At 43.5% G+C, this 24,417-nt stretch overlaps 1 protein-coding gene across 29 annotated transcripts in view; it reads left to right on the top strand.

Moving 5' to 3' along the window:
- Positions 1-24,417, top strand: part of EXD3 (exonuclease 3'-5' domain containing 3) — a 297,113-nt gene that overhangs the window by 52,356 nt on the left and 220,340 nt on the right. For 10 of the 29 annotated variants that reach the window (XM_069770629.1, XM_069770640.1, XM_069770639.1 and 7 more), the window contains one exon: positions 14,843-14,957. The exons of 16 other annotated variants lie outside the window; for them this stretch is intronic. In XM_069770629.1, coding sequence (XP_069626730.1) covers positions 14,921-14,957 — 37 coding nt within the window. In that variant the 5' untranslated portion in view covers positions 14,843-14,920. The remainder of the gene's footprint in view (positions 1-14,842; positions 14,958-24,417) is intronic. 3 more of the 29 variants (XM_069770633.1, XM_069770634.1, XM_069770630.1) reach the window with 1 other exon arrangement.

The following is a 24,417-nucleotide window of genomic DNA, read 5'->3' as shown; positions in this document are numbered from 1 at the left end:
GGCCACAGAACAAATACTTCTAATCTATCAGAAAGTGCGTGTCATTAGATGTTTAATCACAGCCAGAGATGGTATGTATCAAGCATTTTAAATTCACTGGGGGATTGTGCATCAGGATTAACTGTCCAGCGCTAGGGACAAACTGCCACTGTGTCTTCCAGTTATTGATCTCGCCTTTGCAAGCTTCCTCTTTGTTTGCTGAGTGTGACAAAGTGGGTAGGCTGTGCCATGCGTCAGCGTCCTTCCTCATCCGGGCAGGGGAAGACAATGAATTCAGCATCCCAGGCTGTGAGGAAAACAGCGATAAAGCTGCAAACACTGATTTAAGCATAGGTCAGAAATGCCTTGGTCTCAGATACCGGTGTTTATTTTCTCAGTGTTCCTTTGTTAAAATGGCTGGGCTGTGAGTTTGCCCCAGCTCTCAAGAAAATTAGCTGTTGCTGCCTTTCTTAAGATTAATTAAAGTGTACAAACATAGCTGCAGCCTGGTGCTTCAAAGATCTTATCTGGACACAGACACTGTGCCTCTTGGGGCCTCTTTCTGCTCATTTTTCTTTATCCACCAGCATGGGGCTTGATGCTGTGTGATGCAGAAGGACAGTGAAGAGTTTACAACTGACGCCTGCTGCCTGCAGGTCTCACGGAAGTTTGTGGAGTCCTGTGTTAGTGCCCCACTTGCTAAATTTTTGTTACAGCTTCCTAGGGGGATGCACAGTGTTCTAAAGATGTTTTTCCTCCCAATAAATAGCAAGCAGCCTTCAATTACCATTGATGAACAGCTTTCCTCCTCCTGCTGCACCCACGTGGTGTCTCAGGTTCAGGTCGCTGTTGGCCCAGGTTGTTTCTGTCTTCCTGTTTTCCACAAACTCTTAGGCTAAAGAAGGTGGCAAAAGTACCTTGAAAGAATTTCAGGTCAAGTATCTCATCAGCACAGGATGCCACTTCATGCTTTCATACCAGCGAAGATCAAGTTTCTCTTCAGTAGCAGCTGTGCCAACTTCACCACTCACAGCTTTGATAAAGGGTATTGTTTCAGCATTTGAAGTGATTAATAATTTTTAGGAGGTTGCAATTTTCCATTTTCAGCATGTCGCCTCTGATTTCTTTTTGTGTCCCAGAAGACTTTGAAGAAGCTGAGGGGCATGGTGGGGAATGCTTGTGTGACCAGGCTTACGTCTGTGGAGGGGGGAATGCTGCAGTTCTTCCTAAAGTGCTTTGTGTCCATCCAGCCCTATTTGAGAACAAAGTTAGTGGCTTCCTTAGCTTGCAGCATGTCATTCTCATTGGGGTGGGAAAATACCACTTCCCAGGGAGGTCTGTCTTTCTTTAAGATTCACAGGGATGTGTTTTGAAATGCTACACCTTGGGCAGTCCCCCTGCTTCTGCCTGTTGCAGCAGTGCTCTATTCTATTTGTAGAGTTTCTTGGTTTTTAACCAAATAATGTTTTCCTTAACCACTGTCAGGCTGTGAGAAATTTCCTCTCTGATAATGAGTTTAAATATAAACTTTCCTGCACCTTATTTCCATTTTTAGCCTGATTGCAGTCCCTCTTCAGGTATTTCAACAGCCCACAGTTACACACAACTTTAAGAAACTGGACTGCATTTCTGCAAGGGATGCAGTCGATTCATCACTGAATTCAAAGATAACCTCAAACAAGACAAGGAACACACGGGACAGCTACAAGCAGCAGTGTTGCGTGTCTTTTTAGCTAGCACCTTTCTTGTTTAGCAAGACCCTTGCCCATTTTCTGTGGTCTCACCTCACTGAAACACCCTGCAGGGAAAGCTGTGCTTACAGCTTACTACCTTGCTCTGCGCTGCACCGATTGCATAGAAACTAGACAAAAGAGACATTGCTCTGCTGCTCAGATAACGAACACGAGCAGTTAATATTTGTGTGCATTTCTAGTTTCCCATAGCACTGTAACAGCAGCACTCAAAGCTGGAGCAAGCTGTTTTGGTGCCTGGGTTGTTGCCTTGTTTTGAATTCAAATGTTGCTGCTGCAGACCTGTGGCTGTGATGGCAGCAGCTGGGTTATGTGTATCTGCCCTCATTTGTTTTCTGTAAAACCTGACCTGTCGAAGTCCAGAAGTTAGTACCTGCAGGGAGGCTGAGATGTCTTGTGCTGAGAAGGGGACTGAGGGCCTTTTTTTTCTTTGAGCTAATGCATGCTCACTGCTGAGCACCTTTCTTAAGACAGCTTGCAGGAAAAATAAAGCCAGGATAAATAGTTAAATAATACCACTGCCTAGCCTCCCAGTATGGAGGACCATTAAGGCAGAGAAGTCAAGGAAGGGATGGTATTTAGGACCATTCTTACAAACTTCTAATGAAGTTTTAAACTTTAAAGAAAGCGTGCGGCTATGGAAAGGGATGCAATGTAAGCAATGAAGAGGCAAGCAGATGCAGCAGAGCACCCTTCTGCTGTGGCTGTCAGCCAAAGCAGCCAACACTTCTGTTATCATGCATCCTTTGGATGATGCACAATGCTGGTCCCGTACAGCATGCAACCTCTTTGGGGTTTAAGAAGGAACCTAAGGAGCTGATCTCTCTTGCAGCTGACATGCATCAGTTCTGCTGATAAGAGCATGTAGTATCCTGATCTTTTTACTGACCACCATAAGCAGGTATCCCACAGCATCACCTCCACGATGCCTGCAAGCAGTATGGCAGTGGTGCTCACTGAATTAGTGATACCAAGGGAGAAGTCATGGTTCCCTTTTAGTTCGCTTTTCAGCCCCTGCAGTTTCTGGTAGGCATCTGCAAACTTGCAGATTGGAGAGCTTTGCGGGAGAGCACTGCAGGGTGAGATCTCTCTCCAGTGGTTACTTTGATCAAGTGTGGACTTGTATGTGCATAATGCTTAATAAGAGAGGTACTTTATGACACTGTGGCAAAGCAGTGCAGATGCACACTATCTTGATGTAGCTAACTTGCTGCCCTGTGAACAAGTGAATAAGATTATAGCATCCCAGAGCAGACATGGCATTTCATGTTGAAATGAAAAGGGAAAGAATCCCAATCTTTCCAGTGGTTGCCCACAGCTTTGCTGTTTCACTTTGAATTTGTTGCCAGTTGTTCAGATGCCAAATCATTTGGCAGACATAAATCAGATATTCCTGCCCATGCCTAAAGGAGAATAATATGTTGGTTCTAACATTTGTATTATTTTATGGGTCGATTCATCATTACTTAAAGGTCTTTCAAAAGGTGGTTAAAACTATGCATAAAGTGTATTACTTACTGAAAAATTAGACCATGATTATTGCAACTATAACTGCAACTAGTAAATCATACTGAGAAAAACACATGCCTTTCAGGTTAATAATACTGTTTATGAATGCATAACAGTCCAAAAGCTGGCTAATACACCATTTTTCTCAACTTCTTCTGAAGATAATGGTAGACACTTCTGTAACTATTGAGATCTCCTGATCCAACCAGACAGCTTCACAGTGACTGTGCATGATGCTGCTCAAAATGCTTCTGAAAATTAATCTGAGCCTTTGAACTTGGGTACTCTCTTCCCCTGAGATGGTCTGACCCATTTATTGGGTGGTGATGCAGGATGAGGCTGGAAGGTAAAGCTCTTGCTTGTTTATCATAATAAGAACCAAAGGGCAATGAGGACGTTATTGAAGGCCCATCCTCCAGTCATATGGAAAAACCTGGCTCAGTACCCAGGAGTTTCAGGAGTGGTTTCTCGGTGCCAGCCGTCCAGGAGTGCTGTGAGGAGAACAGAACTCCAGCTTCAAAACTCTCCTTGTTTTGTACAATATCACCTCCCACAAACTTGATTACAAACCGATGTCCCATGTGAAAGCCATTTATGCCACCAAAGATGACCTTGTTAATCACACTGATGGCTTAATCGCTGCATTCAAAACCTGCTTTCTGAGGAAGACCTTCTCTAAGCTTATTCAGCAGATAAAGGGTGAGGAAGAACTCTCCCAGAAGGAGTTTTGAAAGCAATTTATTATCAGGCATGGTGTAGATAACACTGATATGGCTTGGGAAGAGACCAAAATTTAGCACACAGTGTGTGGTGAATAATGTGACTTCAATTTTTTTCTGACTTTGTGGGATTTGACATTATCCCTGCACTCCAGGAGGATGTTGTGTCTCGTGCTGTGGGTACAAGCATGAGGAAATCTCCAAGGAGAACGTGGTGGAGTTGTTGGCTTCATGCTCTCAAAGCTTGACAAAGGCTTAAATTGACTTTGATGAGCAGCCTTAGTTGACCTTGAAGTCATCCGGTGATGACAGTGAAAATGAAACTTCTTCAGAAAGAAACAGTGAGAGCCCTTATCCTGAAGGATTGATGTGGGGGTGTCAGTCCCTTAGTTGCCAACAGGTGAGATTGTTCAGGACAGAGGTCTTCTCAGAGAGTGGGCAAACAAGGCCACCAGTACATTGTAAGATTTGATCTTGTGTTATGAAGAGATCTACTGGTCAAAGTCTCAAGCCCGTAATTTATCATCCCTTAATTTTTATTTCAAGTAGTAGTCAGGGTCTTCAGCCACAGCAAAGCCAATGTCTCCTCTGGCTTTTCAGTCGGTACTAGATGTTGGCAGTTGATCTCTGATTGCTGCAGCTCCTGCCCCACCATCCTTCATGTTATCCAGTGTTCCTCCCTCCTTGCTGCCTTCTGTCGCAGCATTTAACAAAGAGGATATTCCCTGAAGGAGATGGGAGGATCCATAGGTAATGATGTGGGTAAGAGACAAACAGGAATAAGAGGCAAAACTTACTAAAACAGGTAGCTTCTTGTTGTTGATAAGGTGTATCAGATCATGGTGAGAAAGAACTGTGAAGAAAGTCTAGGTCAAGCCTGGTAAGATAACCTGGAAATTAAAATGCCAATAGTTTGTGGGACTTCTGAATTCTGAAAATGTTTACAAGGTGTAATAGCAGTGCCTTTGGGAAACAGAAAAGGAGCTCGCCCATAAACTTGAGTGGTTTTGCCTGAAACCTGTGCAAGGTGCAGACCTGCTAGCTTCGCTCCTGGTGTGGGCAGCCTGTTAGTAACTGCAGTCGAGGATGGAAGATGAGGAGCTGCAGACAGTTGGGATCTGAGGGATTTGCTAACAGCAGGGATAACAGAGGAAATGTTGATTTCAGAGGAAATCCTTGGATTATTCTTCTTTGATTCTATCAGTGTTTAGACATGGTCTGGAGTGAAAGTAATCGAGAAATCAACAAGGCAGAGTTTCAGCTCTTTTGTGTGAATAGAAAGGGAGATTAGCAAGGGAAGCGGATCAAAATGAAGAAAATTTACTGGATTGCTGAAATTACTCATCCATCCTGTAAAAGTTTTCTGTTTAGTGTTGCGTCTATAGCTAGAGCTATTCAAGCAAAGCCCTCAGGAGAAGGAAAGCTTCAACACTTTTTATTTAAACAGAACAAAACAAAAGGTTATTTTTTCAAAGACAAACTTTCCTCCCTCCCTCCTTCCCTCCTCCTGTAAATGCCATGATTCTTAAAATGGTATCTGTTTTGTCTGGGAGTTTGCTCGAGCATCTGTCAGTCAGGAAGTGATTGTTTTTACTGCACTTTTACTAACATAATTGCAGTTCCAAAACTTTGTAGTGTACATGTGGCTGAAGAGCCCCTCTTGGTGATCCCTTAGGAGCAACCCCCAGAGTGAAGTATATTCGGCCAGAGGTAGGAGTTCAGATCATGTTCCTACATGCATTGATGATCTGTGGTGTTAGTGCTCTGACTCACATCTGCTAGCCAAACAGCTGCAATAATTTAGGAGATGACTGTCGCCCACTGTTTATTAGTGCTGCAGAAGGAATGTGTCCTTGTATCTCAGTTTCTCTAGCTCAGAGCCCAGCAGTTTTGCACAACTACTTTCACCCACTGTTCACATTAACATGACAAAATCGAGAGCTGAGGCATCGGGCATGCAGACTTTCAGCCAGCTGTGCTGTCCAGGCAGCATCTCCTGGCACAGCAAGGTGGGACAAACAGCTGGCAAGAGCATTGTCTTCAGCTGCCAAAGTTTGTCCAGAAAAGCCTTTTAGAAGTGTCAGACTCTGGAGGATGGTTAATGCATTCAAAAAAAGGAAAATGAATAGGTTTATGCAAGATGATAAAGTTTTCCTTAGCAATTCAGGAGAAAACATTCAAATGCTCTCTGTCACAGAGCACTGGACAGATGTTAATAATGCTGGGTTCATTGCTTAACACTGGTGCCTAATCTTGAAATCAAAATGCTGGGAAGCAGTCGAAGTGCCTGAAGAAGTCAAAATGAAACAGCCCTGGTTCTGTTTTGGGAAGTAACGAAGTCACATACTGAGTCCCCAGTGGTGGTGTGCCTACAGTGTTAACACAAAACTATTCTAGGACTGGAAAAAAGAAAGCAAAGTAAGTTATTAGTTTGTTTTGTTGGGGGTTTTTTTTGGTGGGTTTTTTTTTTTTTTTTTTTGAGAGGGAGATCAAGAAATACTGAATTGTCAGCATTTAAAGTAACTACTCTGTATCTCCTACTAAAAAGGATTTATGTGTTACTATTACAATCATTTTGATTATTTAGTACCTGGGCTTTTTAAAGTTTTAAAATTTTTTTTATATTACAGTGGTTTTCAGTAGTGGCCAACAAATTGGAATTAAATTTATAAAGTGTGTTCACCCTGACCTGTTTTTCTATTTGCTGAGAACTTTTTTTTACACTTTGATTCTGGTTGAAATTCTGCATTGCATATTTCCAAAGTGTCCTTAGGTTTTTTTTAAGGTGCTGGTTTGGAGGTGGAATGATCCTTTGGGATTCTTTCTACTGAAGTGGAGATCCTTTGGTAGGTTAAGTACAACCTGCATGGGTTTGAAATAGCATTTAGAAAGTATCGATATAAGTGTCTATTCAGCCTGCAAGCTGTCTTATGGTTTACCCAGCGTATGCTAACTGTCAAGCAGGGCTTGTTCTCCTGGCCTTTCTTCACACAAATAAAGAAAAAACAAGAAGCAGAAAAATGCAGACAATAACAAGGCTGAAAATCAATCTCTAAGGCTAACAGATCTCAGAAGATAAGGTTTCTGTTTCATTGTTGCCTTTACACAGAATATTCTCTGTTCTTGGTGTTCGTTGTTCACAGGAACCTTCAAGTGCAACACAGCAGGGTCAGGATGTGTCGTGTTAGTGATTCAGTTACGCAAAACCCCTTCGATTCTGGTGTCTCCTGACTGCAGAGAGTTTGAGTGTCGCTGATCGTGTTCAAACATCTCAGTGTACCTTTGTGTGAGACACCATGTGTTGAACACGTTACAGGACTGGTGCTGAGTACGTGACAAAGGTTTGTGTGATCACATCTTCCCTTTACTTCATCGGTGCCAGGTTGCACTGGTGGAGGTGGGTGGCACAAAGCCCCCATGCCAGGCACAGCTCCGGCTTCTATGCACTGCTGCCGCTCCTCCTCCTCCGCCACGTGATCCTCCTGCCCAGCTCAGGGACATGGAGGGGTCACAATGCTACAGATACTGTGTGACAAGCGTGGCGTGAAGACTGTTGAGGGTATCGTGCATCAAAAGCATGGGACTGGAAGGGTTCGGATGGTTCCCTTCCAGGGATAATACCCTCAGATATCTGGCTGATATCTGAGCCAGAACATTGTGGTTTGGATTATTGCGCTTTTCATTCTCCAAATTAGCATTGGAGTTTAGGTCACCTCCCTGGCACATAACCTCTTTGGAAAGAAGGAAGAGGATAGATGCTGCATGCGAGGTGCTGGGGGGATTTGGTAGGTGGAAAGGATGATAAATACAAGGGGGTTTAAGGTAACACCAGAGGTAGGAGAGTAGGGTGCCTTCCTTTACACAGTGTGCTCAGTTACTGGAGCAAACCAAGGGGAAGAAGGGCCATCTGTGACTAGTATAATTTTACAGAAATATCTGGCCAAACAAATAAAAGATAAGAAATTTTAAGTTATGAACTGTTCATCTAGAAAAGGAGATGTGGATTACATTAGCAGGGTATGGCCCTTCCAGCCTGAAGCTCCTGTGCGTTCCTGGGCACTGCAGGGCTGGGACAGGTCGGTGGTGGTTTGTCAGCAGAGGGTGCCAGAGACTGGCAAACTAACTTGCTCCCTTTCAGCCTCCAAAGGGAAAAGCAAGTGTGAACCACACCACCTTGTGTTCTGGAGCCAGCATCCTTCCATGGGGCTGGAGCACAGTGAGAGAACCACCTCCAACACCGAGAAACACCCTCGCAGCCTTGCCCTGAGTTTCAGCAGTGACTTTGGTTGTGCTGGTTGTTTCCAGGGTGAGTTTTCCAAGAGACTGGAGGTGATTGATGTGTAAGAAGAGCAAGATGAGCAGAGAGAGCTTGGTCTGCGGAGTGGTACCCATATGCATTGCTGGCAGAATGGAAGGACTTCACACATACTTTGAGATCAGCAGCCGTAGTCCCATGCTTGGATGTGTAGGCAGAAGTTTATATCTGTGCATGCTGTCAGCCAGCAGGAGCCTCTTGGTGGGAGTGCAGGTGATGAGGGATGTTGTTCTGGGAGCCTTTCAGAAGATGCTCAGAGCCAGCAGTGTGGAGGCAGAGGAAGCCACTGCCAGGCTTTTTTTTGTCTTGGTGCAGTGAGCCTCCTCTTAGATACTCTTGCAATTAGCTTCCGGGAAGCCTGATAGCAAGGGTTGCAGGGATACTCAGGAATCATGTAAAGTATTTATTTCATCCTACCTATCCATGACTCTTCAGATCTACAAGAAAAAAGAGCAAATGTTATTCTTACCAAATGCCCTGATAGGCAGATACCCTGTGCGTGTGTTTGGGCTGCTTTCCTCTGACTCACACATGCCTTGGGAGTCACAGTGTCTCTCCAACGGGAGAGCTTTGGGACAGAAATCACTGAAGTATCACATTTAAAAGTCTTCCTGGCCTTTCAGAAACTGAAGTCCAAGCTGTGAATTTTTTTCTTTTTTCCCTTCCTTTGGAAAGGAAGACTCATCTCATTTCAAGAAGTTCTGTTAGATTGTCCTTGCCCACCCTCTGGAATAACTGTCCTTGCTGTATTGCTGCAAACTGAATGAAGTAGTGTGTTGCTGCATTAACTTCAGTCGGATTCTGCTGGTAAACTGTTTACCCTGGCTGGAAGGGAAGTGGTGACCAAGCCGTTTGAAGTTGCTGCTTTTATAATGGAGGGTCAACTCTACTGTCAGGAGTAAAACATACAGAAATTAGCTGCTGGCTTGTGATTTGCACAGTCAGCTCTAGGTTATGAAAGGCTGGGTGTGAACTTATTGGTTTCAAATATTGCTCCACCCACATGGTTGGTACCTGCATACGATTGTTTTATTCTTGGTATCCTGTTGATGACAATGATGTTCTGTACATTCTGCATACATGCAGGAAGACATATTCTCTGGTGTACAGGGCTTTCTGCATGGATTCAGGTTTTATTTATGCCCCTGGTGTCACAACAATGTGCTTATTGATATTAGGAACTTGGACAAGAACTTCCATTAAAAATACATTCTTGTCAAGCTGGTGGGTTTCACCATGCTCAGGGGGATAGCCTTGATGGTCCAACAGACTTTGATAGACATCTGTTGATATTTTGTCAGCTGCTTTCTAGTTTTAATGTCAGAACTAATGAGGCAGAGGGTTCACAGTAGAACTGCGTAGCTCTACTGGTTTCTGCTGTATGTGTTCTGGTTTGAGCCTTTACCGGTTCCAGTGAATCTTATTATGATACTAATGCTATGACATTATTAATAATTCCCATAAATGATCAAAAATCAATAATCATTTAATAAAAATTCCATTAAACTAAAGTGGGGAAAGAGGGATCTCCTTGTTGGAATGAACTCGGATAAAATGAATCAATACAGAAGGTGGCTTTTAGCTGCAGGGTCTTGTCCTGGCCTGTTCCCAGTAACACACTCGAGCTTCTACTGTGCCAATGTTCTGGTGGTGCTGTGCAGCCCTGTCCAGACAGGAGCTCATCAGCCAGCCTGCGGGGTCTCGTGGAGCCCTGCCTGCTTTGGGATGGTGGTGGGGAGGTGAGCTTGCCAGGGGCTCTTTGCAGAGGCACAGTGTTGCTTGCAGGCACTGGCTGTCAGCTTCTGCTGCCCTTTTTTTTTTTTTTTTTTTTCTGGTGTCAGTGCTTTTTTTTTCTATATCCTTATCACAGAGAAGTGAAGTTTCTATTTCTGGGTAGTTAAAGATTTGTGTGATAAAGGACTGTAAAAATAGGTGTAACTGCTATTTGCGTTACAGCCTATGGTATGAAGAGGCCTCTTTGTCGTCACTTTTTCCCACTTTGAAATAACATAGGCTACTAAACTTGCTTGTAAGTAGGGTTGGTACATAGGTAATATGTGACATACTGAAGTCTGAAATGCCATCATTCAAGCATGGAGCAGAGATTTTGGGTGGTGTAGCTTAGTTTATGCATTATGAAGAATGAAGTGTTGGGCTTGTGGCTGATGGGAGCCTAAAAGCCAAATCTGGCCCCAGGGCTGCTGAATTGGGTTTAAGTTCAGAATCCAAAGTCTGTAGAAGTCAATGAAGAGACACCCATGGTCTTCAGATGATGCTTTTGTTAGCACTTCCAGGACTACAGCTCCTTTACCCATACTCCTGACTAGTTGGTTTTTTTCCTGCAGAGGGATATCTGGATATCTTTTGCTGTGTGTGCCTGTATGTTCTGTAACAATAAAGCAATAAAAGGCAGGTTGCAAACATGTGAGATAGGCTTAAAAATCACAGCATGGAGAAGACTACAAATAAACATTGCTTCCTAGTATTTGTCGTCTTGTTTCTAAAGGTTTAAGTGACTCTCACTTCACATTTTCAAATCTTTTTCCATAACCAAGCGGAATAGAAACCTGCTTTTTTGTTTTGGTGACATTTTCTGAGAAGAGATATTTTTTTATGCAGTCTCTTCATCCAGCTTCTGGGCTTTAAGGAAGGCACCAGCTGTGGCAGGGCTTGAGATATCGGCACAGGAGTTGATCCCACAGAGGGTCAACAAACTATCAGGAGAGAGATTTACTGTTTTTCTTGGCGAGACTCCGAAGCTGAGGGTTCAGGAGCCTCTTGTTTGCTCCAGCCCTGTGATGGCCCTGCTCGAACTGAAATCTCTCAAAAGGAAACCAGTGGCCTCTAGTTCCCTGTCTGGTGGTGGCTGTGGCCTCAGCTGTTACTGAGGAAGCAGGACCATGAATTTTGTTTACACTGTCAGGTGAAAAAGCCTCCCCATCCATCTGAATGTTACTTCACCTTTGGGGCAGTTATAAACTGCAGGCAGGGGAGGTGTCGGACATTTGCTAGACATTCATCCTTTTTGCTTCAGACCATGTGCATTATTCAGGATGACTGGGTGCAATCATTAGCTCATTTTGCTTCAATATGAAGCTTCTGTGTGGCACTAGTCCCCAAATCAAGAGCTCAACAGTGCCCACACCTGCTCTGGAGAAGAATCAGAAGTCCTTGGAGAAGCAGTTTGGCAGCTCTTTGCAGAAGCCTTTTTCTTTAGCTGTTCCGTGCTGGGTTTCCATATGGGGAATTCTTTGAACCAAAAAGAAGACATCCATAACAGCAATTACCTTCCAGTATGCTGTTATTCACCACTCTAAACTGATCACAACATCCTGCAGGAATGAAGTTGTGGAGTTATATTCTCCCCCTGGACACACTTGATTTTCCTATTAGGTCAGCCCCACTTAGGTCTAAAAAAATAAACTTGATCCTGACTACAAAAATAGCAGGCAAAGAATGAGAGAATAGCCTTTTTAGTGAAGAACAATTGAATTACATTTAATATTAATTCCTAAATTACTCTTGTATGATGTAAAAAGCAAGGCTTGAGGGTTTTTGGATAATATCAAGGTTGAAAGAAGCCTTAAGGAGAAATTGTGACTTTTTTTTTACTGTTCAAAAAAATGGAAGTAATGCCTCAAAGTGTCTTCTGGCAAGAAACTTTCACTTTAGTAAATTATTGGATGTGTCTGATGCCAGTGATGTGAAGAACTACAAAGTGGTGCAGAACAAAATTGAGGCAGGTATTCTGCAGCAAGCAGTGATTCCTGGTGGGGTGAAGAACAGGGAACAGAGTGATGGTTAGCATGATAGTTTCTCTGGAAATCTCAGGCATTACCCCTGGGTAATAAGGTTTGGCTGTCTTTAACTGTCTACATCCCAAATGTAAGGAGTCTTTTAATGTACAGTGTTCAACCATACTGCAGAATCGCAGAACAGTTGAGGTTGGAGGGGACCTCTGGGGATCGCCCACTCCAACCCCATGCTCAGAGCAGGTTGCTCAGCACTGTGTCCAGTCAGGATGGAGACCCTACAACTTCTCTGCACAGCCTGTTCCAATGTTTTGTCACTTGTACAGTAAAAAAAACAAAAACAAAACCCTGGGTTTTTTTCCTAATGTTTAAACATGATTTTCTGTATTTCAGTTCATGCCCATTGCCTCTTGTCCTGTCACTGGACAGCACTGAGAAGAGTCTGGCTCCATCTGACTCTTGTATCCATGTAGATATATTAAGATAAATACAAAAACTGTAGGCAATTAAAGTAACACAGAAAGAATGAGTAGGTAATAGATTCAAAATACCAAACTTCAAAGCGGTGACATTTGATTTTGTTTGATACTAGTACTTTGCCTGACACTTTCTGATGTGTTTGTTGATGTGCTGTGGGACAGCAAAGCCAATACGTTCAACTCTGGGGTAACATAATGCTAGAGGGTGGGATTCAGCTGGTTGGACAGAGATGCCTTCATCTGAGGTGGCCACCGAGACTCTATAGACAACTACCAGAGAGAAATGGCTTAACTCCATAGATCTCTTTTTCAAGTCATCCCTGTTTGGGTGATCTCCCTAGAGATGACTCTCTGTCTCCACTGGTCACATGGGGAGCCCAGATAGTCAGATGAGATGCAGGTGTCTGCGTGTGATAGATAGATCCTGCACAAAGTGCCCTTGGAGGGGCTTTGTGTCTCCAGAGCAGCACCGATACTCCCTGCGTTTGCTTTGAGACGTGCTTCTGCCGTGACTGGGGATCAGTCTTGGAGTTTAATGTACAAACAGGGGAGATGGTCACGAGAAACAGAAGCTTACAGGTGTTCACGTGGGTGCGTGGTGGGATGGCTGCCCTCAGACCAGGCTTCTCTGGGGAGAAGACTGCCTTTCCATGGGGCTGGTGTGTCCAGCAGAGCCGGTGGGGCCCTGCCTGTGTCTGTAGGATGGACCTGGTCCTTTGCTGTCCCGTGGCCCTGTGCACCAGAGGCTGAGCACGTCTCCCTTGGGTCTGCTCTCGAGGCAGCTGGCTGGAGGCAGCTAGCCCTATCGGATGTGCCCATTAAAAGCTGCTCTAGATATATGAACGTGACCCTAGGATGTTGTGATTGAGGGTTTGGTTCCTTGCCCCACAAGAGTCAGTCCTGCTGGAATTTCTATACAATGACATTTAAAGGGAGTGTAAAAGAAATCTTGTCAGAGTTCTGGGAATCAGCCCAAGCGTGTGTTTGTGTCGGTTACTGTGGTGGGGTCTCATGGGACGCAACCTGGAAAGCCATTGCTTGCAAGTGGGGAAATTCTTCTCCTTTGCCCAACTGCTGAGTAGAGCCAAATTCTTCAGAGTCCTGGACCATGAACTTGCCATTTTAGTGGGTTTGTGTCCCCAGACAGATCGTGGATGAATTACAACCCTTTTTGTTTTCTAGGAGACTAATGGGGTAAACTACGCTTAGGCTAAAACATACTTGTTCCACTTCTGGTATCTCCCTCCCTGCCCTGCTTTTTTGGTGGGGGGAGGGAGGGTGGCAAAGACCTTAAAGAAAGTGAAGGCTCTTTGCTAGTACAACATGTTGAGGTTAATTCTGACCCACTAGTCACATACTACAGCTGCTTGCACTTAGCAGCTTGGTGTGAGATGCTACCAAAGGTGACCTTCATGGTGCCTGGTAAGAATATAAACCTTTTGAATTCCCCTCTGAGTGACATACACCTAATGTTAAAGGTGGGATAGATGTTTTCGAAGTTAGGTATCATCTGTTGAAGAGCAGGAGGCTATTACTCTGAGGACATCCGGATGCACTGCTTGTTCTGTGTCATGTCCTGCTCAATGGTGCCTTACTTACACTAACAACAAACAACAATGTACTGATGTATACCTTTAGCCTGTTGTACAGTGACTTAAATCACTTGTTGTTATTGCTAGTCCATTTGTATTTTTCTAAGCATTTGTGTTCCACCAGCACACTCAGAGTGAGTACTCTCGAGGGGGAATTTCCTTCCTGATAAACAATTCTGCAATGTGATTCAGCAGGAAGGATGTGGTGGTTAAGGCACTGGGTTGGGATTTGGGAGACATGGGTTCTGTTCCCAACTCTACCACAGTCAAGATGTGATGAGTGGAAGGGCAAGCAAACAAAGAGGAGGAGCTGTTTAGCTATGGCAAAAACATACTTTCACGTGGACTGTTTGTCCAGTTTAGAGGTTAGATAGGTCTGGGTTTTTGTTTGGTTAATCAAATAAACAGTGTTAGAGACTCCTGTTCGTGCAGTTGAAATCTGAAAGCTAATCTTGACCTATTCCAGGAATTCAGATGTTGTTTTAACTACATGTTGTTTTAAATTGCATGAGTTTTCAGATGCCACTTCTCAGTGTTTCTTGGTTGACTTAATTCACCAATTCACCATTTAGTTCTCTGGTCTTCAGGCAATGTACTATGACTTCTATGCTAAGCTGTATATGCACACAGTTTCTGTACTATCATGCTTAGATTCAAAGGCAACAGACCACACAGAAAATATTTCCTTTCTCACATAGGGTGAAGTTCCTACAGTTTGATAGTAACACTACATTTTTTCTTCTTAGAAGCAAGAGCTTGGGCTACCAACTCTGAGCTGTAGAGTTCTAAGCTCAGCACCCTGATTCAGTGCTGCCTTTGGGAAGATGAATCAAGACAGTGACTCAAGTGATCAGCCCACTGGTGAGTTCTCTGCTTGTCCAAGTGTTTGCCTATATTATCCTGTTTGTTCAGCATGATTTGCTTTCCATTTATTTTCCTTAGTGCTATTGGAGGAGAATGCTGAGTCACAAATAGAGCAAAACCTGTGAATTCAATGCTAAATTGTGTGCCATGAAGGTTATTGGATCTTTGAGGTTTCCTGGTCCACATCTAGATATCAGTGTTCTTAGACTTGTATTCCAGGTGGAAAATTTTTATAGCCATTTTTTTAATAACTCATTCAGGTTTTATTCATAGTTTAGTTTTCTCATTAATTGCTTTTGTAATTGCTTTAGTCTATAAAGTAAAACCTGTAGAAGGTGCACACGCATATCATTTAGATGTATGTCCCATGAAGTGAAGTTTCAGTGTCAGGGTCCTTGCTGAAGAGATTGAACAGACAGGATTTTGTTACTTACTCTGGCTCAGTCCTGCCATAAATTTCCTCTCCTCTTCCATCCCCATCTTTGGTTACTGGAATTCAGTATCATCTAGTGCTTCTGGCAGTTTCTGCAAAGGAGAAGGGCCTGGGAGATGGATAAGCCAGAAGCAGTGCCTGACAGCCTCCCAGGCTCTTGCTCAGCTGTGTGCTTTTTTGGATGTGTAAAGGGGCATTCTTAGTTCTGACGTGAGGGCTATTTTTTGACAGTTTCCATTGTTCGCCACTCTTTGTTAATGGGTGAGGTCTTTTTGTCTGATTCCTTTTTCAGAAGTAGAGGCTGTTATGAGAGCTGTCTGCTCACAGGTTTGGGGATTTTTCTTTTGTTGTCAAGAGTCCTGAGAATTTCGTCCTCCCTTTTTCAGTCTCACTTGGGCAAACTTGTCCAGACAGTATCTGCCTGGGTGGATTGCTAGGATATCCCCTTGCTGGGATAGCAAGGAAAGTGGTCCTCATAGCCACCACCCTTGTGCCATGCTCTTGCTGTCACAGTCCATGTGGCTGTAGGCAGAGCAAGCTGATGAGTTTGGGGTTCTGAAAGATCACTAAAGATCTTGCCATTGTCTATGGCTTTGAATCTGGGAGTTCAAGAATGGAAAATTTTAGGAAAATTTCCTGTGGTAGCATGGAATATCTGTTCTGTAATATTCTGCACACTTTTTTATTACTGTGAACAGGTGATGATTACACATCAGGGTGTCATGCAGATTCATGAATCATCCACAAAAGGACCTAGAGGCTGGGTCTTTGGAAAAAGACATTCAAGGAAAGTCTCCGTAACACAAACCATCCTGGGTGCTCATGAGAAATGTGTGGATTGCGTGGTCAGAATATTCATAGATGGCTCATTGCAGTGTTATTTTTTGTAGGGGTAATAAACATTATGTTTTGGGTTTAGATCCACTCTCTAAAACAGGCACAGGAATGAAGCTGTCCAGAGGGACACATTTCCAATGTACTACTTGTATGGATTTTACACCTTCTGTTGAAGTGCTTAGTACTGGTTGCTGTTGGAGTCAAGATACCGGATTAGGTGTGATCCACTGATGATTTGTATCTTGGCTGAAGATAGGGCTCTTCAAATTTGGACCTTCATTTGTTCGGCTTCCACCAGCTTTCTGTAGCTACCTAATAAGTTTTACACTGTTGGTTCATTTCATTATCTAAGCCTTGCTACCACTATAGCTATACCTAGAGAGGAAGGATATTATAATCTTGTGAAAGATTAGAATATTTTTACTGTAATCCAGCTGGAAGGGTAGCACTTTTCTAAGGGTAGGAGACAGTCAAGGTTTTTCCCATTCTGTCCTCCCCTTGTATGCAGGAAGGAAGTGCTGGCAAAGGCCCCCTCAGCTTCCTGTCAACTTCGGAGCACGTTTCCAGACACAACCTTCTCCACCATCCATCGCCCAGCCAAACAATCACGGCAGCACAACGGGAAAAACACACCTCTCGTATAAACGCTTTGGAGGCAGCGCGAGTGCAAACTGCTGGGATTCATGCACAAGTCAGTTTGATCTGTAGGCTGTGTCTGACAACAGGTTACTGTGGATTTTCTTCCCTTCCCTTTATAATCAAGTATTTCAATAATCAAAATTCCCCTTTAGAAGCAACAGCTTAACAAAGGAAAAAAGGGAAAAAAGGGAAAAAAGAAGGAAAAAGGCTGATGTTTAGTAAAGAAGCTACTGTGCTGACAGGGTGTGGAGCCTGAAGCCACAGAAATGACCGGGGATGCTCTCTGGTCTGGAGCACCCCAGGGTGGTGTGTCTGGCCACAGGGGAAGGAAGTAACTGGCATCTGCTGTGACGGAGGCAGATGTTTCTGTCAGGTTTTTGGGGTATGGCAGTGATGAAGCAAATGCTATCGATGCCTTAAAGAAGGAGGAAATAAATAAGGTGGATGCCTCACCTTTAAATGAATCACCTTTGCTGAATAAGATTCTGTGCCTCTCTCCAAGAAAAGGCTCAGAACTGAACCATGATCTTCTTCTCCTATTACTCGTTTTGTTTAAATGTTGCATTATGATATTTAGATAATACTTTCAGATCTGTCTGCTCTGTAAGCTTTTTTTAACCGTTCCTTAAAACAGGTATGGTTTTAGTATTCTTGCCAACTTTGAGCTGGGAATTTGATTTTGGTTCTGATAGCAAAAGCCTGCAAAGATCAGCTGTTAAGAGATGATGAGCAATCACTGAAACACCTCTCAAGATCACTGTATTATCCTGTTGTACAACTGGATATGACAAAATGTCAAGAGTCTCACTTGACGGAGAAACAACTTTACAATATTTGAGGCTTAATTTTCCTTATATGTCTAGCCTGAATGCTTTATGTGTAAGGCTGAGCACCTAGGTTAGTCTTTCTGGGTGTGAGCATGCACACAGACAGAGCCCTGTCTGCATTACCATGTTCTCACTCTGCATTTTCCGGTAGGTATTTTGGAAGCCATCTGTTTGTTCCTTGGCCTGAGATAGTCCAAAGCTGCCTCCTAGTAGGTTGTGTCCAATAGCAAGAGGACTGGTTTGTACTTGGGAATGGAAGGAGGGGGATGGAAAGACTATCAACCACCAAAGCAATTGTGTCTGCCTTCCTTGTTTCAAATTGATGCTACCCTTGTTGAATTGTACTTTGCGTTTGAGCCCACATCTCAGGGTCGGCTAAGCACATCAGCTTGTTAATTAGCGTGGAGTTAAAATACCTCCAAGACTTCTTTGTTTGGGGCATTGGAGAGTTTGGGGTAAAACTCAAGCCAGAATCCAGCTTAATGGTAAATTTAAAACTTACCCTGAGATTTCAGCAGTTGCTTATAGTGTAAAAAAATAATATTTTGTGGTGTTGTGTTTTTCCTGATTCAACTGACACTACAGGATTCTGTCAACCTTTCCTCTGACTTTTCTCTCTGAAAAAGGCTACTGGCAGTAATTTCTGCAGCATGACTATCTTTGCAGTGTGCCCAGTGTACTCAGAGTCAAAATACTACTTACTTAAAGCTATGTTTTGGTGAAGTTGGGATGAAAATTGAATATGATTGTAAGCTCTAGAATTAAAGAAAGAGTATGTTGTTTTAATGATAAGGTTTTTAGGCTAGAGTTGTGGAAGTAATTGGTGAAGACTTTCCAGAAGCAAATTGTGTACCGCTGAAATCTGGCCACTCTGACCCCATATGCATACTGGCCGATGTGGTGGTTGTATTTTTAACACATCTTTTAGTGCAGTTCATGCTTTTTATACTTTTTTATCAGGTAAAAAAACAGTGTGTAACTCTTAACAGCCTTGATAAGCAAAAAAATCCCCAGCTCCATGCTGGCTACCTGTATGAGCACCTCATCTGCCCAGCTAAATGTGCCTTTTTGTGGTTATTTCATTCCTCCTTCTCTGCTTCATACTTTTATTGTCTTTTGTCTGGGCTTGCAACAGGCGTGGGGTGGGGAGTAAGCTCCTTAAATCCCTTTACAATACTCTGTGGGACACAAATTATTTCTTATTTAAGGTCTTTACAGAATGCAGTATTATGGAGTCCTCATTTAAAATCTGAAGGCATTTCTGCAATGCTAACAATTATTTTTAAATCTACCAGAAATACACATGAATAACACCAACTGAAAAATAAATGACGGTAAAAGTTACTGAGGATGGGAAGGATAATAAACAGCAATAATAGCTGTATGTTTATGAAAGCAATAACAAAACCAAAAAAGTTGCCCATGAGGGCAATGGCCTAGAACTAGGAAAAGTCAGGTTTCCCCACTGGTCAGGGCTGAATGTAGATGCTGTCAACTGAAGTTGTCAACTTTAAAAGAAAAAAAGCAAAACTCAGCAACCTAGTTTCAGGTCCTGCCGTAGACCTGAAGTCCCCAGACAGTTTGTGGCATTTGGCAGTCTCGTTTCCCTGTTTTGTGAAAGTATAAATCTTCCCCTTTGTGAAGTTTCTTGCCTGTACATGGGAAAGTGCTCACATTAACAGCATGCAAAATTTCTTAATTTCCTTCTAGAAAATAATTTATTGTATCTTTGCTTGTCCTGGCTATCTTGTTTGGAGGAAGAAGACATCACTCTAATGGGCAGTGGGTGCAATTCTGCTAAGTTCCTACATGTACTGATCTCTTATTTATTTTATTAATCTAATTATGCACTGTGACAGCAATGGGTTAAAAAAAGGAGACAGGACTGTGATTTGTTGACAGAGTCCCTTTTAAGTACAAGAGTGCCAACTTGAAATCAATCCACCGCATGCTAGCCGAGCAATGTAAGGAACGCGGGACAGCAGTAACATGATCAGATTTGCTGAAACCACCGAGCAAAAGTGCTGCTGCGCTGGGAGAAGCTGCAAGCGGCGGAGGTGTTTCTTTCAAGAGACTGTGGCTAGGAGGACTGGTGATTCTCAAAGAAGTGAAAGCAGGCAGGGACTTAGGAGCCCCTTCTGACATGTGCTAGTGGCTGTCATGGTTCATGGCTCAAGGGAGGACAAGTCCTCAGGACTGCCAAAGTTGAAGAAATAGGCTTGTGATAGTAAATGCTTGTTTGCCCAGGGATACAAAAACACTGTGACTGCAAAGAATTATGTTTAGATTGGACATGTAGTCATACAACATAAACTGATTGATAACAAAGTTTTTTTATGAATTGCCTGCTGGTCTGTACCTTTGCAAAAAGGGATGGAGTGTAAGAGCTGTTTCCTCCCACTCTGGTTCTTTCACATAAATCTAGTGAAGACAAGGGTCAAGTTAAATCCAACAGTCCCAAACAACCTTCACAAACTCTAGCAGGGTCTAGGTAACAAAAATTGGAGGAAAAACATACTGCGAAATCAAACAAGCACCAGTTATGAGAAAGACCGGAGGTGAAACTCTGTCCTACAACCCAGGACCATGTTACTGCTTCTTGGTGCTGGTTACCATGCAGTGCCTTGAGAGATTACAGGGTTTTCTGCACACTGCTCTCCCTGGCTCCACAGCCCTTGTTCACTAGGCAGATGTCCTGTTCTCCAGCTTGACAAGAACCTGCAGGGTGGGGTGTGCTCTGTAGGAGCAGAGGGGGTTGCCTGCAGCATGTAGCCACAGATCTTCTCACCCAAGGTGTCTGCCCCTAAACAAAAGGGTTTGGGAGTAAAAACACAGCCTCCATTTGTGTGTGGGGAGAGAGAGAGGAATGACTCCGCCGCTGCAGGGATTCATTTGTGTTTTAGTGGGAAATGTGAGGCAATAGAAATGTCCTGCTCTGAGTCTAAAGCAGTGTTTGCTGTGTGTGTGATTGTGCGTTCTTTTAAATTAAACTATTTTGCAAGCACTTCCTTCCTGCATTTCTCAGAAGGAGGGAGGGGGGTGTGCAAAGAATGTTTAACTGCCTTTGACGGAGGAGGAAAACTGAAGAAAACAAGAGATGCAATCCTAACTACTGACCTTTTACTTGAGCTTGGTGATGTTTTTCAGCAGCAGAGCCTCCAGGGAGTAACAGCATCCTCCTTGCTATTGTGCTGCCTGCCCAAAAAGGGGGCTAAAGTTCAGCTTTTATGATGTTCTCACTCTGGGCTTGTGGGAAAAAGGCCACATTCCCTTTCTTAGGTCATACAAGTGCAAGAGATGACAGAGTCCTACAGTCTAACCCCAGGGCATTAGGCCAGTTCAGAATGAGACTGGGATAGACAGCTTGGTAAATATGCAGCCAGCTTTTTCTCCTTATGGAGATTCACAGCAGGTGGGAGGGTAATTTACATTGTTAAATTAAAAGGCACTGATTTATTTTATGTTGGTGTGTTATTGTTTCATAAAAGCATATGGGTTGCCATTACTCATAATGGACTCTTGCACTTTATTGTTAAATACTCCTTTTCCACTTTGGTCGACAGTTACTGGAAATGAATGTTATCCACTTAGACAAAAACAAGAGGCAAATAGGCATAAAACAAAACCCCAGCCTCCTCCCCAACAAACCGCAGGTTTTTAGGGAACCCTCCACAGTTTTGAGGATTGAGATTATTGCAGTGGATGTTCTCAAATTGTGCTTCTTGTCCATCTGACTGTTTATTCCCTGTACCTAGGGGCTAGAGAGCCATTGGTCCCTTTGCTCACTGGTTCAATCAGGCTCCCCATCTTGTGGGTGCCACCAAGTCTTCCGCTCAGCACCATGGTAGGCTGACTGTCACCAGTTCCCTTAGCAGCATCTAGTGTTTCTATCCGTTGAGCCATTCTATCCTTCAGCCTTGTTGAAGTGTCATTCAGCAGATACTGACCTGGTGTTTCTAAATGGCATGATCCTGGCTATGGAGAGATGGTTGTGCTTCCTGAAATGTTGAGCAGAGTCTGGGAGCAGAGGAGGAGGTTCTGCCTGGAAAGGCTGCCTGTCTTAAGGATAGATACTGTTTTAAAGTTACTATAAGACATACTGTTTAAAAAAATAAATCTGGATGATGCTGACGTCCATCTGTATGCTTGTGTCCTTTCAACAGTGCTTGCAACTCCTGCTCAAGGTGCTGCAGCATCTTAGCATGGCCATATTGTGCTGCAGCAAACTAAGAGATCCTGTCTTGTGGCTGATGTATGAGTTTTACCTTAAGTTGGAGCCTTGTCTTTTTCACGGTAGAGCATGTAAAACTTAACATTGTACCTACCTACCCTGCAGTTCATTGAAGAACATGTATCGCTACGTATTATATAATTAATAATGTGTATCTCTACATGTTAAAAGGAAGGATGTGTGTTTTGGCAGAACGGAGCAAATGGAACTGCTGACTGGTCTAGCAGCTTAATCACAGCTGCGAGGGGAAGGGTTTGTTCCCTGCCCTTCTCCCTCACACCCTCGTATCCAGTCCTGGGTACAAGTCCTCTTTGCTCCAGTGCTGTTACCTCGGACCCTTCACTGAGTTGGTTCAGTTCACTGGCCGAGCAAGAACTGAGTTAGTTTTCTGCCAACGGCTTGGGTGGGACAGGTTTGTGAACAGTCTGCTGAGGACCAGAGCCTGCATGAGCTGAGGCAGGGAAAAGGCTCTCTCCACATTTCAGCGGGCCGAGCTAATGAGTGGGGAGAGTTCAGGTTGGTTGGTGGAACTGCACTCACATGCAATATACAACAGAGATGTAATGAGGACAAGTCACTTTGCTTTTGGACAGTTTATGCTGGCGTACGTGAGATGTCTTGGCACCAGCAAAGTGGTGAAATAGAGCCTGATATTAATTCAAAATACTTGAAGAACATGCGTATGCCAAAGTACACCTTTGGGTGGCTGTTTTATGGGAGCAGACCTGTTAGGTGTTCCCCCCTTAGTAATGCTTTCACCATCCTGGGTACCACACACCTGTGACATGGTGGAGCATGCAATTGTGGTGAGGTGATGGCCGGCTTGCCACACCTTGTGATTTTTTTTTTTTTTTTTTTTCTTTTAACATTGAGCCTTGCCTTTGCAGCATCTTCCAATGACTGACCCTCAAATTTGGTGAGTACAAATACATAGTTACCTGAGGTATGCAGGCAGATGTTTGGGTTGTGGAGGCAAGAAATGAGGTACTTGGAGTCTGTCAACTCTCTGGCATTTCTGGTTATCATAATTAGTGGTAGAGTACAAATTAATGCTGGGAAAACAGGCTTGAAGATGAGGGAGGTTTGCCAGGAGGTTTGCCACAGATGAGAGAGTTGGATCCATGACGTGAAGCCAGCAGGCAGTGGCATTCAGATAACCCCAGGCGTGTGTCTGATCAAGGCAGAATCACAGTTCTTTTAGCCAACTTGAAAATTGCTTAATATTAATCTTTCTGGATACAAGCACTGATTTTCTTTTATACAAGATAATGCCTGTGGCAGCCTGACATACAGTATTGTCTTGGCATGGGTGCTGGATATATGCTATTGCCCAACTGCCCACTCTCCACCATCAGCTAAGTAGTGAGCGGCTTTAGTGGCTGTGGAAGAGCCACCATCCCTGTTGACTTCCAGGGAGGGAGGCCATTTTACAGAATTGTAGGCTTTGGCTCTACAGATCATTCATTTAACCTTATTTAATTTTGCCTAATTTGAGGAGGTATCTCTTTTCATTTTCTTCTGGATGCTCTTTGTACTTAGCTACACAGACATTGGGAGGGAAAAGAATTTTTCTAAATTGCTTGGTTTTTCTTAAGGAAAAAGTAATTAAGATTTATTATCGGATTTCCCTCCCCAGGGCTCTACCTCAGAAAAATCTTCTGTAAAGCAATTTTCAGCTTTTACTTCAAGAAGTATGTAGCAAGCTATCAGTAATTCAGCATAACAAAAGTTCACGCAGTTCAGAGCTTTCACGATTACAGAAGAGCTTTTCTTGGGATTTTTAAAATGTCCTAGACACAATTAAAAGAATTTCTCAGCAAGGGGAGTGCAAGCTGGGGACTCTCCAGCAGATGTAATCACTCAAGGAAAACTTTGTTTGGCTTGGCTGGGTCCTGCCTTCGTTCCATGCTCTTTCATCCCGCCGCCGGTCTTTGTCTCTCAGTCTTTTGCAGTGTCTCTCTGTCTGTCTTTGTCTCTGTCTGTCTTTCCCTCTTTCGATCTGCCCCGCATTCCCTTGCAGGCTGAATGGGACAGCATTAACCTGGCCATTTCCAAGACAAACAGCGAGTCAGATTGAAAGAGGGGGACCTTTGGCTGTCATGAGACTTTGCGGTCACTCACTTCCTAGAATTAAAGGCTGGGAGTTGGTCTGTAAGCCAGCCAAGACAGAGACAATGATTGGGTTTCCATTTTGTTCCTTTGATACTGACTTAAATATGTGCACCAAATGGGAAAACAAAATTTACATAAAAGTAAGTAGAAATACACTTTCTTATACAGATCTGTTCTAACCTCTGTCTTCCGATGTGGGTAACAGAGGTAGCAAAACTCATCTGTTGTTTCCTGAAGGACTTTGGAAATCAGGCCTGCTCTTAGAGAACTGATTTGTAATTAAATCCTGCCCATGGTGTGGGTTTTTTTGGTAGCCCTGAGAAGATGGGACTAGTGCAGCTGGAATCGCAGTGGGCGAGAGGAGACTGCACAGAGGTG

This window comes from Haliaeetus albicilla, chromosome 26, assembly GCF_947461875.1.
Source record: "Haliaeetus albicilla chromosome 26, bHalAlb1.1, whole genome shotgun sequence".
Lineage (NCBI taxonomy): Eukaryota > Metazoa > Chordata > Aves > Accipitriformes > Accipitridae > Haliaeetus > Haliaeetus albicilla.
This window is presented reverse-complemented; position numbering and strand designations above follow the sequence as displayed.